At 39.0% G+C, this 18,000-nt stretch overlaps 1 protein-coding gene across 1 annotated transcript in view; it reads left to right on the plus strand.

Moving 5' to 3' along the window:
• Positions 1-18,000, plus strand: part of rexo1 (REX1, RNA exonuclease 1 homolog) — a 92,420-nt gene that overhangs the window by 24,024 nt on the left and 50,396 nt on the right. Inside the window, exon 2 of the mRNA XM_063032508.1 lies at positions 9,087-10,912. Within this exon, the coding sequence (XP_062888578.1) occupies positions 9,087-10,912 (1,826 nt within the window). The remainder of the gene's footprint in view (positions 1-9,086; positions 10,913-18,000) is intronic.

Below are 18,000 nucleotides of genomic sequence, written 5' to 3' on the forward strand. Positions count from 1 at the left end.
TAATTATGTCTAGTTTTACACTAAGTGTAACACCGTTACGAGCTCTTTTAGGCTTTTCTGATACCTTAGAGCTCATCTTGCTAATGGATGCTCAAAATAAATCGACATAAAGCACAGATGCTCACAGGCACGTGTTTAAGCAATGCCGGCTAGAATGCAGTTCCGGGGGAGGAGCTTGGCTGCTTGGGGCGTGCGCTGCCTTTTTTCATAACAGTGAAAACACCTTCTGTTAGTGAAAACAGGTAACTAATGTAGTTCTTTTGTAAAGCGAACGTTCGAAAAGCGGGGGACACTTGTATATTACATTGTCAAATATATTTATCTTTGTGGCAAGTTCAGTGAGAATTAAAATTAAATTATTGTTGTGTTCAGCCCTGTGCTTCGTAGATTCAGCTGCAATGGAGCAGTGATAAATTTGCTTAAATCCATTAAACTGTGCCTTTCATCAAGTAAAATTGTAGTGTGACCTTTTTGTCAATACAAAAGTTGGGGTATTATGTTGCAATTGTACAAGGAGTTGGTGAAACTGCATTTAGAAAATTGTGTTCAGGATTAAATGCTGCAAGTGATGAATGGAATAATTTAAAAATAATCAATTGGTCTATTTGACTGAGAACAGTCATATTTTACCATGCTCCCATCCTCATTTTATGTCGGAACAAATTAAGGTATTTAAACACCTCTGAAGTAGGAATTGCTGGTTTGTTTTGGCTCATATCAGATCATACCTCATTGAAACCACTGAGCTACTTTGGATATATTTGTTAATTGGCTTGTACCAAGATTGTACATTATTCCTTTTTTTTAATGCTCATCACTTTTGTTTTTTTAAACTGTATTTATTTTGCCCCTGATGTATCAGAGTTGCAAATGGCATCTGCCCCGATGATGGCTATTCATCCTCTTGAGCATTATTCTGCAGCCAAGTAAGTTAGTTTATGTAGTATAGTTCATTCTGGTTTTTGCATTACACCAATGCATTTACTCTTTGCAGCAGATGTCACAATACCATTTGGCACTGCAATGATCCTCCCTTTCTCAGGGTCCTGTTGCACTGTAACATCTAGACAAGAGACTGGGTTGCTTGATATGATTATGATTATGAAGACATGCAGTCCTCTTTTATTGTCATTTAGTAATGCATGCATTAAGAAATGATACATTATTTCCTCCGGTGTGATATCACAAAACACAGGACAAACCAAGACTGAAAAAAAACTAACAAAACCACATCATTATTACATATAGTTACAAACAGTGTAACAATACCATAACTTGATGAAGAAGTCCATGAGCACAGTAAAGTTCAAAGTTTCTCAAATGTCTCACATCTCACGCAGACGGGAGAAGGAAGAAAAACTCTTCCTGCCATGCCGACCACAATCCGACTCTGAGTCATCCGAAAACTTCGAGCCTCTGATTCAGCTCTCCGACACCGAGTACAGAGCGCCATCTCTGTCCGAACCTTTCGACCTCCTTCTCGGTCGCCAAAAAGCAGGCAAGGCCAGGGATTTTGAGGCCTACCCTCCGAAGGATTCACGACCACACAGTAACGACAGCAGCAAATGGGCATTTCAGAAATTTCTCCAGATGTTCCTCTGTGCTTTCACGTCCATTCTCCATCAAATCAGAATTGTCCACGGCCCCTATTTAACAGATACGATATCATTTTTCACCAGCGGGCTGCGCACACGCAGGCACGCTGCCATCTTCTCCTCCCGGATATGAGGGCTTGAAGGGTTCAGATTGGGTTTACGTGTCGATAAAACACTTAACTGGGCCTTGCAATGCTGGCATGGCTTTATCCAAACCAGGATGATTTGCCCGTGTCCTCAGTACTTTATCAATGTTTAGTGTTTTGTTCTCAAGCAGATCAATACCTGTTGGAGATTGTTATGTGGATGAGTGCTTAGATTTAGATTGAGTGTGGTTGGGTCAGGTTTTTATTTTATACACAAACAATATCAAATGTTTGGCTGAAAGAAACAAAGATTAAATAACATTTCTGAAGGAAATGAAGGTTAAACTTTCAGCCATTTTATCAGAGCCCTTCCTATTTACGGATGGACAAATGGGCAGAATATCTGAAATATTGTCCCCCCCGCTGTTCTTCATATATGCGTTTTAATCTGCTAAGGATTTTCATTAGTTTCTATTCTAATTTCAAATTCTAGAATCTTCAGTAATTTGATTTTTTTTTGCTATTTGGTTTAGATGAGTTCAATAAGTATTTGTTCATGTTCAAAGTTTTGATTGCTGAGCATATCACAGTGGTCAGTGCTGTGCCTACAGTCTCTTTGTGAGCTGCTTACCAAGAACAGTTTCTCTGTCCGATCCTGGAGACATCCAACATTGCTTTTCTTGCCCTATGTTTTACCACTTTCTTTAGTTCAGCTGATGGTTATAAGTGGATTAGGCAATGGTCAGTCCAACAGTCATCAGAACCTATCATAGTGCATTTCCTTGTGGGCACTTAACCAAATGATGCCTTGTTCCAGGGCCTGAAATGGGATGCTGCCTTGAGGTGTGATAATAGTCTGATGAAAGTCAGAAACCTGACACAAACTTGGTGATTCACACTTCACACTTCAATCTGCAGGAGTGACCCTGGGTTTCAAGTTGCTTGTCACTATAATTCTCTATTCCACCAGTAGGGTGTTAAAATAAGGAATCAGCCATTCAGAATATTCAGAACATATGTTGTGAAATTTGCTTTATGGCAGCAGTACTGTGCATTTACTGCAAGTTGCAATAAAAATTAAAATAGTACAAAAGGAGAATAGTGAGATACTGTTCATGAATTGATGGACCGTTTTGAAATTTGATGGTAGAGGAAAGAAGCTGTTCCTAAAATGTTAAGTATATGTCCTCAGGCTTCTTTACCTTCTCTGTGATTGTATTAATGACAAGAGGCTGTGTCCTGGATGGTGAGGATCCATAATGATGGATGCCGCCTTCATGAACGAAGAGAAAACTTTCCTCACCCAGAGGGTGGCGAATTTTAACTGTTGAGGGGCTCAGTTGCTGAGTGTATTCAAATCCATGATCAATCAATTTTTAGATATTGAAAGCATCCAGAGGATGCAAGTGTAACGCGCTGTAAGGTTTCACTGCTAACGTAATGGTTTTTTGCTAACGTTCACTGCTGAAGTAACGGTTTCTCTGTAGCGGCAATGTTTGGGTTATGGCTGAAGATAACAGGACTGTAGATGCATGTTAGCCAATCAGGATTTTGTTCCCCTGTATGGTGAATCTGGAAACAGTTGATTTCATGGGCTTTTGCCGGAGGGAGAGAGAGAGAGATGAAGAGAGAAGACGCGAATGGAGAGATTTGGTAGACCGCCGGGCGGGGTGACTCGGAGCGAGGGTCCAAAGGGCACCGACGATCGGCCTACGTGTGAGCACAGACTGTTTACTAAGATTTGGGCCCTTTTTTATTTATATATAAATAAGTACATACATATATTTTGTTTCTCTGCTAATCATATAGTCAAAGTAAGAGTTATAAAGTTTAATTGCATATTATGTACTGTTTGTTACTTCGGGGTACTGATGTTTAACAGGGGACACATCGCGCAGCATCCACCCAAACGAGATTTCTTAAGTTTGGCCGGGCAGGGGTTATCACCCCCTATATTAAGCCACTCGGTGAAGTGAGTGTTACACAAGGTTAATGCATTTTAGTGACACTGAGTTAAGTAATCAGCTGTGATTTTATAGAACCGTGGAACATGCTTCTAGAGCTTACTACTTTCAGTTTTTGGCAGGTTTTGAATGTGCAATTTTACATGGTTGAGATGATGAGTATGCTTTTTAACTGCACGTGAGCTAACAATAAGCCTGTTATCTCCTGATGTTTACTGAAGATGTGTAAGTTAATGTAGAAATTAAGAAGCTCAGATTTTAATTTTACCTGTCATAAGATGTTACTTTGCCGTTGCGCTGGAAGAAAACTGAACTTTATCTACAGATTAGTTGGAAGCTCACTTCACCTTTGCTTGTCTTCCATGTAGATATTTTTGACTTGATTGAGTTTCATTCCCCACGGATACCTCAGCAGGGACCTGCAGCTAAGAGCAGGGAATTGGCACATCAGTAGAAATTTGTGGTGTAAATAGTGTGTTTTCTGTGTTGATTTTTGAGTGGGAGCTGGTTATGTTTGGAAATCTACAACCAGTTCATTGAACACATTGTGGGTATGATCTCTGACGAGGTTCAAAACTATTCAGTTGAAAAAAATTCCAATTCAGTACTTGTTTGTGAATTGAGGACAGCTATATCTTGTTTTATTTTAATTTTGATCTCAAGTTTGTCTTAGTTCAGTGGGAAAGCGTAACAAATAAGTACATTCTTGAGCATAGCAAAAAGGTTTTGAAGGAACCTTGAAATGAAATCATCACCTGAGGTAGATAGTTTTCTCATTCAGAGATGTTTTTGTGGGATGGTCTAGTGAGACATCAGCAGCTGCGTATTTGGGATCTGTGATACTGCAAACAAGTTATCTTCAGAAACCAAGTGGTCTCTTGCCAGTCGTGCATACTGCAAGCGTAAGAGGGGATGTGAGTAATCGCTGCAAAATTAAAGTCCAGAAAGACATGAACAAGTATATTTTATTCCTGTTGAGCAACCAGAAATGTGGTAATTAGTTATTTGCTGATCTGACTTTACATATTGGAAAATAGTAGCTTGTTATACTTCACACAGACCATACATTTGCTAGATAATGCTTAAAATACTTAATGTGTAGCCAAACCAACTAGTATTTTAGAGTGTAATACAAAATATAGTGCAAGCTTATGCTTTTCTGTAATAGCTATAGAATATTGAGAAATACATTTGCTTTTCCTTTAGGGTAGTCACAAAATTAAATGTTCTTTTGCTAAAGCTCATGGGTTTAGACAAGGGTTTCACCTAGTGTACTAAAACATTTGTTAACTGATAAATTAATAGAAAATGGATTTGTTAAGCAATTTTGTGTAGGGTTGTGTATTTAGTGTAGGATATTTGTATCAGGCTATTGCTTCATAACTTGTTTATTTGGAACATCTTATAAAATTAAGCAGTTTTTTTTTGTTTGCAGCAGTACTACCCATAGAGGTATTCAGGAAGCAATTGGTAAATAATTTTGCGTTTTGTACATTGTGTGCAAAGTGGGTGGTCAATAATAGCTTTGAGTGCCTATCATACAAATTCTAATTTGGCATCATAATTGTGTGATTGAAAAACCTTTCGGTCAATAACGAATGAGTGTATTTTTTTTATTATTGGTGATATATGTCTTACCCTTACTGAGAAATGCATAGAAATGAAATCCTAGCCTGACTGCTGCTTGCCGTTCTGCAGATGTTCCTTTTCCTCTTACACTATTAATCAACAAATGAAGAATGATCCTGAGATAACTCAGAAGACTGGCATTATCTGTGGAACCATACATTAACCTTGCATTAACCTTGATATTGGGGTGTATATATTTTTTAAAATTATTTTGCTTCCAAATTTGGTTTTTGGATCCACTTGTATGGGTGACATTATTGCTGTATCTGAGCTTTTCTTGTTCCGCATCAAAAGTGGCCATATGTTAATCTTGGTCTGTTTGTGACTTGATTCCAATTACATTTTACACTACAGCATACATTAGAAACATAGAAAACCTACAGCCCACAAAGCTGTACCCAACATGTCCTTTACCTTGGGCAACAGAGGCCATTGCCTGTCCCTTCAGAACGTCCTTTGTGGCTTTGGCAGGATTGTTTTTAAAGTTTGCTAAACTGAATCATTTAGTGTTCTTTCTTTATTCAATTTGCAAGTGCATAAATTTTCCTGAAGATGTATTTTCCAGCACACTAAAAAATTACTAGGAAATTAAGATATTTGATTCATACATTTTATAGCATGATATACCTTGTTGTGTCCATACTTGTCAAGAAAACTGTTCCCCCTTGGTGCAAAACTTCTCGAGTACTACCACATCAGGTCCTCAGCCGGGTATGTTATAAGTGTGTTGGTTTCCCTCTCCACAACCACTCCATAGCTCTTAAATGGTAAGAAATGAAAATTTTCTTCTGCTTTTCTACCTCAACTTTGCACTTCCTAGTAATTGACCCCTCTGCTGCCGAAGATAGAGATCATTTTCTGCCGACCTAACTGTGCCTTTCGTAATTTTATACATCTCTATTAAATGTCCCCCACCAACATCATGGTCTCAAAACAAGCGCTTGCCATTGAAAGCTGAAGTGATAAAAATAAGGCTCTGGAATTCTCTACCCAAGAAGTTCAGCCACAGAGTTTTCAGGGCAGCCTGATAGAATCTCGGATGTTAAGTGAAGGGATATGGGGCTAATATAGAAAAATGATACCTCTGCATCTGCAGTACTTACAAATTCCCGACCTACAGTTTAAAAAAAATGCAAAACTTGTCTGATTTAATGTTTTGGTAGTAGATATTGCATGTCCTTCCTCTTCAACATATTGTAATATGTCACTTTAGAATGGTTATTGTTTTTCACAGCCCTGATCCAAGATGGCTCCTTTAGGTAGTTTATACATGCGGGGGCCATCTCTTATAATAAGATTGAGAGGTGGCGAAAAGATGTAGTGGGAGCTGTACCGTAGTAGTCACTTTGGATTGAAACTTGACTAATAATTCTATATCTCAATCCGTAATGGAAAATCAGTTTTTACGAATTTGCCATTTGTGAAAATTAATTAAGCTTGTGGGAGCTTGCCTGTCTTGCTGCTTGCTCTTTAAAGACAGAATCAAATGTATAATTGTTCTTAGCCTGCATTGTAACCTAATAAAAATAATATAGTTGGCATACTTAATACATGTACTGATCTCAATTAAACAGTTAAAAACTATTGAGGAACTAAAAGTTGTTTGGGAAAGTCCCTTTAATAAATCATATTGACCGTCTTCAAAAATGGATACATTTAAGTTTCAGTTTAAATTTTTATCAGGCACTTACTATAATTGTGCTATAAATAAGTTTGGCTGCAGGTAAAGATTTCTGGTACATTAGCTTTTTTTTAGCTGAATAGTTATACTGGTGGTTCTCAACATTTTTCTGCTCATGGTCTACTTGTGACTTCCATTTTCCTCTGTGGGACCCCCCCCCCCCCATAGTCTCCGTTAGTTTGTTAGTTGCTAAACCTTTTGTGGGTCAGCTACTAATTATTCTAATATACAGTCAATATTTACATTTAACATGTTATGGATATTGAATGTTATATATAATGTTACAGGTATGTATGAAAAATGAAACTGTTTCAAAACTCTGAATAGGATGCTTTGTGATATATATAATATTCTTCTAACCAACAATGAAAAAACACTCTATTGTTACTTTGGGTATTTAGTGAGATCCTTGTAGCTGATGCAAGTTAGTGAGTCCTAAAGAAGGATCTCAATCTGAAACGTCAACTATTTATTAATTTCCATAGTGCCTGACCGCATTCCTCCAGCTGTTTGTGTGTTGCTGTGAGTTTTTGAATAATCTGGTTGCAACTTGGTTGCAATCAGTTTGTGATTTGGGAGTGATGTGGAGCGTGGTAGCTTAGACGCACACAGGCTAAGCTGTTTTTCTGTTTTCCTGCTTCATTTGTATCATCTAACATTTTCCCATTCATTTCATTCAGGGTTCCAATTAAAGTGCATTTATTCATTTACTTTTTATTTATATATTTTAGTAATATTTTATTAAAACAGTGAACATAGCCCATTCAGAAATTCCTGCTTCCCCAGTTTTTTTTTGTTTTTACTTGTAGCTATACAAAATCTGGCCTGGGTGTCCATATGGCCCACATTGAGAACCACTGAGTTATGCCAACACAACTCAGTATGGATGAGAATTTTACAAACATTTCTAATACAGAAATTTTTAGTAAAGTGTGCTTTTGCTTTTTTGTATACCTCTTTGGTAGGAATTGTTTTCCCATTCACCATATCTTTATCTGTAATGTATATGCAAACATTTGCAAGCTGTTATCATTTCTTCTTTTGAAGCAGCCTGGAATGTCAATCCTTTTAGATACAGTATTAATTTTTTGGTCCCCACTTAATGGCAGGCAGACTTTGGCAAATTTAGCACCTCTTGTGTGGCACCTTGTCAAAGGCCTTCTGAAAATCCAAGTAAACAATATCTACCGAAGTTTGAATAGGTGGGAGAGTTATGGTGGGTTATGTCCAGGTGCAGGTAGGTGTCGGCTGGCTCGGTTTAGGTAGGCTGAAGGGCCTGTTACTGTGCTGTAGTGCTCGATGACTGATAGACTGTGGAGAAAGATTTAAAGTTGGGGGGAGGTGGGAGATAAAACGTATGACCCTCTAATATTGATGTTGACATTACTTTTGCATTTAAGTGAACTGAATGAGCAGAACATTTACAACATACACCTTGCAGTCAATCAATGGTTCAATAAAATGTCAGTTAAATTCCTCATTCATATACCTCATCACTGAAATCTTCCCACAGCCTATGGACTCACTTTAAAGAACTCTTAATCTCATGTTCTTGATATTTATTGCTTACTTATTGTTATTCTTTCTTTCTTTCTTTTTGTATTTGCTCAGTTGTGGTCTTTTGTACACTGACTGAATGCCCAAGTTGATATGGTCTTTCATTGATCTATTCTGTTTTATCACTCTATTATGGATTTACGGAGTATGCCCACAAGAAAGTGAATCTCGGGATTGTATATGGTGATACACACACACACACACACACACACACACACACACACACACACACACACACACACACACACACACACTTACTTTGATAATACATTTAAGTTGAACATTGATTTTGAATTCAGAAATATCAGTTACCTGATTTTAGTTGATATATTATTAGGAATTGATTTCCATAGAAGGGGGGGGGGAGGGGGAAGCAAATCCAGTAGTTAAAATAGATAGTGTAACTGTACTTTCATTTCAGCTTTGACTTGTGTTGAATGCGATCTCAGTAGTTTCTATTGGTGCTACTAGTTATAGAGTACTTTGAATTGGATGAAACTTGTAGATTAATTCAGTAGTTTTCTACGTCTGCCTGAACTTCTTAATATTTACAGTGCTTTAATCTGTCTTTTAGAACCTGGGTATGATCCTTACAATCCAGAACTTCCTAAGGGTTCATCTAGAAATGGAGAAGAGATCTCAGGTGACCTTACAGAATCTAGTTCTCTAGAGTTGGAACTTGTCAACAAAGCAATAGAGGCTGTTAAGAATGAGGTTGAACAAGAACAGAAAAAACTGTCAAGATATGAGGACCTTCTTAATACAGAAGAAGAGTCTGTCCTTTCAGCGTCATCTACGCAAAAGACAATTAGTGAAATCAAGAACTGCACAGAGATTTTGCCTAATGAAGATAAGTTGATAGGTTCTTTAGAATATAGTCCAAATAATTACCACCTAAATAGTAATATAGAATACACCCCTACTCCACTTTCTGTTACTGCCTCTTCCAGTAAATATACGTTGGATACAGACGATGAAGCTGATGCAAGAGTTAATTCTTTGAAATATGTCCCAACGCTTGTGACAAAGCCAGTCAAAAATGCTGCCTCTGCATCCGGTAGTAAATACGTAATTGACAACACCAAGCCATGCACTGACCTAGAGTATGATCCTTTGCTGAACTATTCAGCCCGGCTGATTAAAAGAAAGATAAAGGAACATGGGACCAAAAGGCCCAGAGGGAATGCCTTGGAGGAGCCTTATACACCTTCAGCGAAGAAGCATTGCCATCACTTGAAATCAAGCAGCTATGACATGGATGCAGAGTTCTCTGACTCTGGAGATGAACTAAATAATAACCATCAACAATGTTATGGTGAAAATAAGTCAGATCTATTGTCTCTAAAAGCAAAACACCTAAAAGAACAGTCCGTAAAAGAAAATTGCAATCAATATGATGTAGATGTTAGCGGTCTTGATAGCAAAAAAGAGGACAGAAGGAAACAGAAGTTAAAATCCACCAGTCAATCCTCTAAAATTTCACATTACAGCAAGGAAGAACTTGAAAGAGGATGCAAAGAGAAAAAGGATAAAGATGGTGGCACAGATGATTCAAAAGTGAAGGCCAGAAAGGTTAAAGTTGATGACGTTAAAAGTAAATCACCCCACCCACAGAAAGTTGGTCATAAGGAAAAAATAAAATGTGCAAAAGAAACTGTAGAAACTAGGCGAGAAAAACAAGGGGAGAAGTTGAAAGCCAGAAAGAATGGTGATAATACATTTGTTGAAAAGAAACACAAAGATTCTGGAAAAAATGAAACCAAAGAAGAAAAGCAAAGAATTAAAATTGATGAAAGTCCTAGTAGAAAAATGGGTAAAACAAAGGTGAACAAATTGGATGGGGTAAAAAATGAAAACAAATCCAAGTTTAGATCAGGCAGTTTTTCAGATAGTTTAGGAAAAGTCAAATGCCATGATGACAAGCTCGTAACAAGTCAGAAATTTGACAAAAATAACAATGACGCAAAATGTAAAACATTGATACATAAAAATGGGGCTCGTTTAGACAGTAAAATCAAAGACGAGTCAAAATCTGTGAAAGATAAAGCAAAAGATAAAGCAAAAGGCCAAGGCAAGAAATTGAAGCCAGGATTGACAAAGCGAACTCTCAGTCACACAGACTTATTTGGTGATGACAGCAGTAATGATGAAAGCACTGTTAAACCTGACACTGCAGTGAATTATGAGTCTGATAGAAATCCACAAGTCAACACCAGTTCCAGTGAAGATGAAACCGAGGGAAGTATTGAACAAACAGCCTTTTCTTCTGAGGACGATATCGATTATCTCGGTTTAGAAAAAGACTTTGAATTTGAATCTGATCCTATGGAGGAATGTCTAAGGATTTTTAATGAGTCTAACGAAGTAAAGAATGAAGATAAGGGCAGAATTTCAAAACAGGTAAAATTCTGATTGTCTTTTAAATAAATTTAAAATCATATTTTAAGGGTCATTAACATTATGTGCTTTGTTGTATGTTGTGGGCGATCATGGTCTTAACTGTGATTGTATTTGGCAAATTTTTCTACAGAAATGGTTTTCTATTGCCTTTTGGGCAGTGTCTTCACAAGATGGGTGACCCCAGCCATTATCAATATTTTTCAGAGATTGTTTGCCTGACATTGGCGATTGCATAACTAGGACTTGTGATATGTACCAGCCGCTCATACGACCATCCACCATCTGCTCCCATGGCTTCATGTGACCCTGATCGGTTGGTGGGGTGGGTGGGGGGGGGGGGTGTTCTAAGTAGGTGGTCAACTTTGCCCAAGGGTGACCTGCAGACTAAAGGAGGGAAGGAGTCCCTTACACCTCCTTTGGTAGGGACGTATCTCCACCCTGCCACCCAAGGGTTACACACACAAAATGCTTAGGGCGTTATGTTTGTTTTTTTTAAATCGTGGGCAAATTTATTTTACTCTGATTTCCTTGGGCTTTACATAAACTCTATATTACAGTTCAGGTGAAGTAGTTCTGGAATATTTATCACTGTCTGAGTTGATTAATTGGGCAATTGTTAGAAAGATTAGGTTAGAAGTTTGTCTGAGCTGATTTATTCCTTGTGGGGAAATCTTTGATCTACAAGTAATTGAGATTCTAGCACTAAATGCAGGCATAATTTTCCAACATACTAAACTAATGTTTATTTTGGGATTAACTTCAAGAAAACATTATTGCTGACTTGGCCTTAGCATGGGTGCAACAGTGGTATTAGATGCAGACTTGAGGTATGCAAATAGCGCATATATAGCTGTATCACTTTGAACTAAGTTTGTATATGAAATTCAGTAGCAGTTAAGGAGGTCAGAATGTACAGGTCAAAAGCAAGGGAAAATGTACAGAAAGCTTCCAATTCAGAAACTGAAGCACAGTTTTGTAAACCTACTAAGATGGGGAATGGAGGTATTGAAGTAGAGAAATTATTCAAAATCTATTGTCTCATTTGTTGGAGCTGACATCTTGAACTTCTCCAGAATCAAATTTTACCAATAAAAGCAACACTGCTTACATAGAAATTTTCTGTATTAATTATCAATCTTCAAAGGATTTTGGTTTGGAGACCTGGTACTTAATCCTTTAGCGATGCATGTTGTGCCACAATGTTGAATATGCAGGAATAGCTGTATTGGCAAACGTCATGATGAAAATAAGTGGTTTTGCAAAACAAACCTGAAACAATAAGTTTATTTTCAAAGAAGGATCCAGCTGACACCATGAGCTGTAACCAATGAACTTATGGCCATGTGCTTTATACTGTTTTTTCTTTACTACTCAAAATCTCCATTTAGGTGCTGGAGCAAGTAATCAGAACCACATTTAACTAAAGCGTTGCCTCGAAGTCCCAAAACACCAGAACTTGCACAACTCAATAAAGTGTTTTTATTTAAATTCTGTTTCTTGTAAGTGGCAGTACTCATGGTTTCAGCTGGATTGAAGCTGTTTTGACCTGCAATGATGGCCTCTGGAGCACCAGTAAATGTGATAATTGCCCAGGACTTTGGGTCAGATATCCAAGTTAATAAATTCAAAATTAAAGTTTAGCTGCATTTAAGTATTCATTTGTGAGTAGGGAGATTCTACAGCATTAAATATTAAACTTTACCCAGGTTTTTTTTACTTGTATAGTTATAAAATGCTTGCATAAATAAAACTGATTTGTCATGTGCCCTGTCACTGGTTATCCTTTAACATTAAACTACGGATGCTTACCTGTACATTCATATTTAAATAACTGGAAGCCAGTTGGATTGATTCTTTATGATTTTCTATATTTATATGAAAAATATATTTATAGGAGCTGATATTTACAGAACGTTTGCCACGCCTAGTTGTAGCCTGAGTGTTATGAGTAAGACTTAATCTTTCAAGGTAAGAGTGTAGTTCATTGGAGGTTGCATTCTTTTATGTTATCAATGGTGAGCACAGGGCAATTACCGGGTTTTCTGACGTACAGTATGTGTTGGCTAATGTTGTTAAATGTGGTTTAGGTTGAACTTGGGTAGTTGTCATCTTATTTTGAACTGCTGAATCTGTTAGATACTATTCCATCTTTATTTTTTACTAAATTTGTGTTTTAAATTTTGAAATGAAAAGAACTTTAAATTGCTCCTTTGCTAAATCTGAGCTGTTTTGAACAAAAGTAAACTAAAGTGATGCATAGATGTTTTGAGCAAAAATCTAATTCTTTAAGAAGAATTGTGATTTACCACATGCCTTTTTATTGATAAAGCTAAGAAAGATAACTGTGTAGTCTATATTTGCTTATTCCAAAAATTATTCCTTCAAGCATGCAAATTGATATCCAATTTTGAACTGTCATTGTAAATTGCATATCAAAATGTGCTTGAATGTTAAGCTGTGCTCACTTATTCCTTAAAGTGCTGAAGTTTTAAAGGGACTACAATCTGGTAAGGGTAGAATGGATACGTTTCTTGGTGTTTTTCAAGCGATATTAATAATAGACCTTGAAATATCAATTGGCTGATTTGCCTGTCAGATTTCACATTCACAATTTTTTTTTGTTATTCTCTGCTATGTAACATTCAGTCTCTGGATGTGTGCATTGGTAGAAAAGATAGTTGGTTTAAGCCCGTCATTCTTACTGGGGCATGGGTTGCAGACAGCAGCTTGCCAGGGTCCTGTGTCCCAGGCTAGTCTTTTAACTTGTCCATCTGAAGTGTAGCTGATCTTTGAAGATCTTTCCTCTGCCAGGGATGAGAGATTTGGAGCTTCTGTTTGGTGTTTCTGTAGTACTGGGTTTTGACGGAATGGGGTTACAAGCTGTAAGCCAAACCCTCCTCCTTTCGCAGCTGGGCTTGGGACCATCCATGTTGTAGTTTTTTGGTCGAAAAGCCAATATTTATTGCTAGCTTCTTATTTCTGTAGGGAATATGTTGGTGGGCTATTTTCTCAAATTGCTACTGCCTTTGTGGAGGAGAAAGAAATGTTCCTACTCAGCTGTTGAGGCTTGTGTGATTTCTATTCAATATTGTCGACATCTTATGCTCTTCATGATCGTGAAAGTCGTTTGCTTTAGTCGTGGTGAATTTTGTCATTAATTGATTCTGGATGTGGAGCTGGGTGAGACGGTGCTGACCAAGTGAATTGCCCTTCCTTAGTAACGTGAAGTGCCATGAGTATTAGCAAAAGAACAGTATTTCATCACACCCCTGATCCGAGCCTTGGATGGTAGAGATGTTGTGCATTTTGTTAATGAGCCAATCTGATCCTTCCCCATCATGCCATTTGGAGGCAGATCTGATTCTACCTCCATTCACTGTTTACCTTCAGAATGAAAGAGCAGGGGACTTGGTACTGATGCTATTGAATATCAAGAAAAGATAGTTGCCCTCTGATGTTATCCAGGTTAATGTGCTGTGCAGCGCTTCTGTGTCACATATAGCAACTCAACCAAATTTTGGCAGCTTATCCAAGATGTACATTTGCAATGTTGTCTTAGCTTTTCACTTTTCTCTCTGGAGGTCTTTAGTAATCTGTTGTTTTTCAGTAATTTGAGCAGATGAAAAGGAAAGCACTTCGGGTCTCCCAGTGGGACAATGTTGCGTCTCAAGCTTCTTGCAAATAGATGTTGAGTTGTCTCTGGAGGCGTGTGACTACAGGAGATACACTGAAATTACGGAGCTAATAGCAAGTTATTTTTACTTTTCTCCACTTCCCCGAGGAGTCTTTGCTCTGTACCTCACACTCCATCATGATATAATTGGTCATTAAGCTAAAACAGGAGGAGGATTGGCCTGCCCCTAGGGATAATTCCTTCTAATAATTCTCTTGTACTATCGCTTTACCTGTGTTTACGTTATAGAAAATGCTAGTTAGTGCACTGAACATTTGTCAGTACTGATTTTGAGTAAACAGGGTTAGAGGAATGCCATGAGTTAAAATGAGCGTTAGAATGTTGCCTTGTTAATGTGATCAATTAGTGGGTATGCTTTATTTCTCATGAATGTATGGTTTTTAAAAAAAAATCAAACAGAGTAATATAAATCATCAAGGGGAGCCTAAAGAGCTCACGCCTTAGTTGCCTGCTCTAGTAAGCCACAAAAGTCACAGAGTTACCCAGACTCAGGCTCTTTAGCCCACCTTGTCCATGCTGACTGTTGCTTACCTGGGCTGTTCCATTTGCCTGCATTTGGCTCATATTGCTTTGAACCTTTCCTATCCATGTACCTGTTCAAATATCTTTTACACACTGTAATTGTACATGACTCTTCCCCTTCCCCCTCCTAACCGTGACCCACTTGTCTGCCTCCCGTGGCCCCGGTGTGACCACCTGCCTATAACTCCTGTCTATCAACTCCTCACTCTCCCTGACCAGATGAAGGTCATCGAGCTGCAGCTCCAGTTCCGTAACGCTGTCCCTTAGGAGCTGCATCTCGATGCACTTGGCACAGATGTAGATGTCCGGGAGGCTTAGAGACTCCAGGGCTTACCACATCCGACACCGAGAACAACAAACTGCCCTCACACTCATACTGCCCCTCTCCTCAAATAACAACAGAAAATGAATACCAAACCTTCCTCGCCTCGCGCGTTTCCGCCTAAGCCCGTTGAGCCGAAGCCCTTAAGCCTTCACTCTGCTCCCGGCTCACTCCGCAGCCCGCAAACTGCGCTGCCCGCTGTATGAGGCTCTGTTCCTTTTAAATCTGCTGTGCTGCACTGCCCGACGTCACATGCCTGCGCAGTCCCGCCTCTCTGAACGCCGTTGGAGAAAAAAAAACGAAAATTTCAAAAATGTCTTTCTCCGCACTCCCGCTCCGACTCTCAGACTTCCTTCTTCGAATCAAACCCGAAGCAGGATTTCTGCCCTTTTAAATCTGCCGCGCTGCACTGCCCGACGTCACATGCCTGCACAGTCCCGCCTCTCTGAACGCCGTTGGAGGAAAAAAAAACGAAAATTTCAAAAATGTCTTTCTCCGCACTCCCGCTCTGACTCTCAGACTTCCTTCTTCGAATCAAACCCGAAGCAAAGGTAGTCTCGGGATTACTGCCTGTGCCACGCAACAGTGAGAGTAGGAATGTGATGAGGTGGAGGATAAATGCGTGGCTAAGGGATTGGAGTAGGAGGCAGGGATTCAAGTTTTTGGATCATTGGGACCTTTTTTGGCGCAGGCGTGACCTGTACAAAAAGGACGGGTTACACTTGAATCCTAGGGGGACCAATATCCTGGCGGGGAGATTAGCAAGGGCTACTGAGGTGACTTTAAACTAGAATGGTTGGGGGGTGGGAATCAAATTAAAGAGGCTAGGCGAGAGGAGGTTAGTTCACAACAGGGGGATGGGAACCAGTGCAGAGAGACAGAGGGGTGTAAAGTGAGGGTAGAAGCAAAAAGTAGTAAGGAGAAAAGTAAAAGTGGCAGGCCGACAAATCCAGGGCAAGCATCAAAAAGGGCCACTTTTCAACATAATTGTATAAGGGCTAAGAGAGTTGTAAAAGAGCGCCTGAAGGCTTTGTGTGTCAATGCAAGGAGCATTTGTAACAAGGTGGATGAATTGAAAGTGCAGATTGTTATTAATGATTATGATATAGTTGGGATCACAGAGACATGGCTCCAGGGTGACCAAGGATGGGAGCTCAACGTTCAGGGATATTCAATGTTCAGGAGGGATAGACATGAAAGAAAAGGAGGTGGGGTGGCGTTGCTGGTTAAAGATGAGATTAACGCAATAGAAAGGAAGGACATAAGCCGGGAAGATGTGGAATCGATATGGGTAGAGCTGCATAACACTAAGGGGCAGAAAACGCTGGTGGGAGTTGTGTACAGGCCACCTAACAGTAGTAGTGAGGTCGGAGATGGTATTAAACAGGAAATTAGAAATGTGTGCAATAAAGGAACAGCAGTTATAATGGGTAACTTCAATCTACATGTAGATTGGGTGAATCAAATTGGTAAAGGTGCTGAGGAAGAGGATTTCTTAGAATGTATGCGGGATGGTTTTTTGAACCAACATGTCGAGGAACCAGCTAGAGAGCAGGCTATTCTGGACTGGGTTTTGAGCAATGAGGAAGGGTTAATTAGCAATCTTGTCGTGAGAGGCCCCTTGGGTAAGAGTGACCATAATATGGTGGAATTCTTCATTAAGATGGAGAGTGACATAGCTAATTCAGAAACAAAGGTTCTGAACTTAAAGAGGGGTAACTTTGAAGGTATGAGACGGGAATTAGCTAAGATAGACTGGCAAATGACACTTAAAGGATTGATGGTGGATATGCAATGGCAAGCATTTAAGGATTGCATGGATGAACTACAACAATTGTTCATCCCAGTTTGGCAAAAGAATAAATCAAGGAAGGTAGTGCACCCGTGGCTACCAAGAGAAATTAGGGATAGTATCAATTCCAAAGAAGAAGCATACAAATTAGCCAGAAAAAGTGGCTCACCTGAGGACTGGGAGAAATTCAGAGTTCAGCAGAGGAGGACAAAGGGCTTAATTAGGAAGGGGAAAAAAGATTATGAGAGAAAACTGGCAGGGAACATAAAAACTAACTGTAAAAGCTTTTATAGATATGTAAAAAGGAAAAGACTGGTAAAGACAAATGTAGGTCCCCTACAGACAGAAACAGGTGAATTGATTATGGGGAGCAAGGACATGGCAGACCAATTGAATAATTACTTTGGTTCTGTCTTCACTAAGGAGGACATAAATAATCTTCCAGAAATAGTAGGGGACAGCGGGTCCAGTGAGATGGAGGAACTGAGCGAAATACATGTTAGTAGGGAAGTGGTGTTGGGTAAATTGAAGGGATTAAAGGCAGATAAATCCCCAGGGCCAGATGGTCTGCATCCCAGAGTGCTTAAGGAAGTAGCCCAAGAAATAGTGGATGCATTAGTGATAATTTTTCAAAACTCTTTAGATTCTGGACTAGTTCCTGAGGATTGGAGGGTGACTAATGTAACTCCACTTTTTAAAAAAGGAGGGAGAGAGAAACCGGGGAATTATAGACTGGTTAGCGTAACGTCGGTGGTGGG

The sequence above is a fragment of the Mobula hypostoma genome, chromosome 24, assembly GCF_963921235.1.
Source record: "Mobula hypostoma chromosome 24, sMobHyp1.1, whole genome shotgun sequence".
Taxonomy (NCBI): Eukaryota; Metazoa; Chordata; class Chondrichthyes; order Myliobatiformes; family Myliobatidae; genus Mobula; species Mobula hypostoma.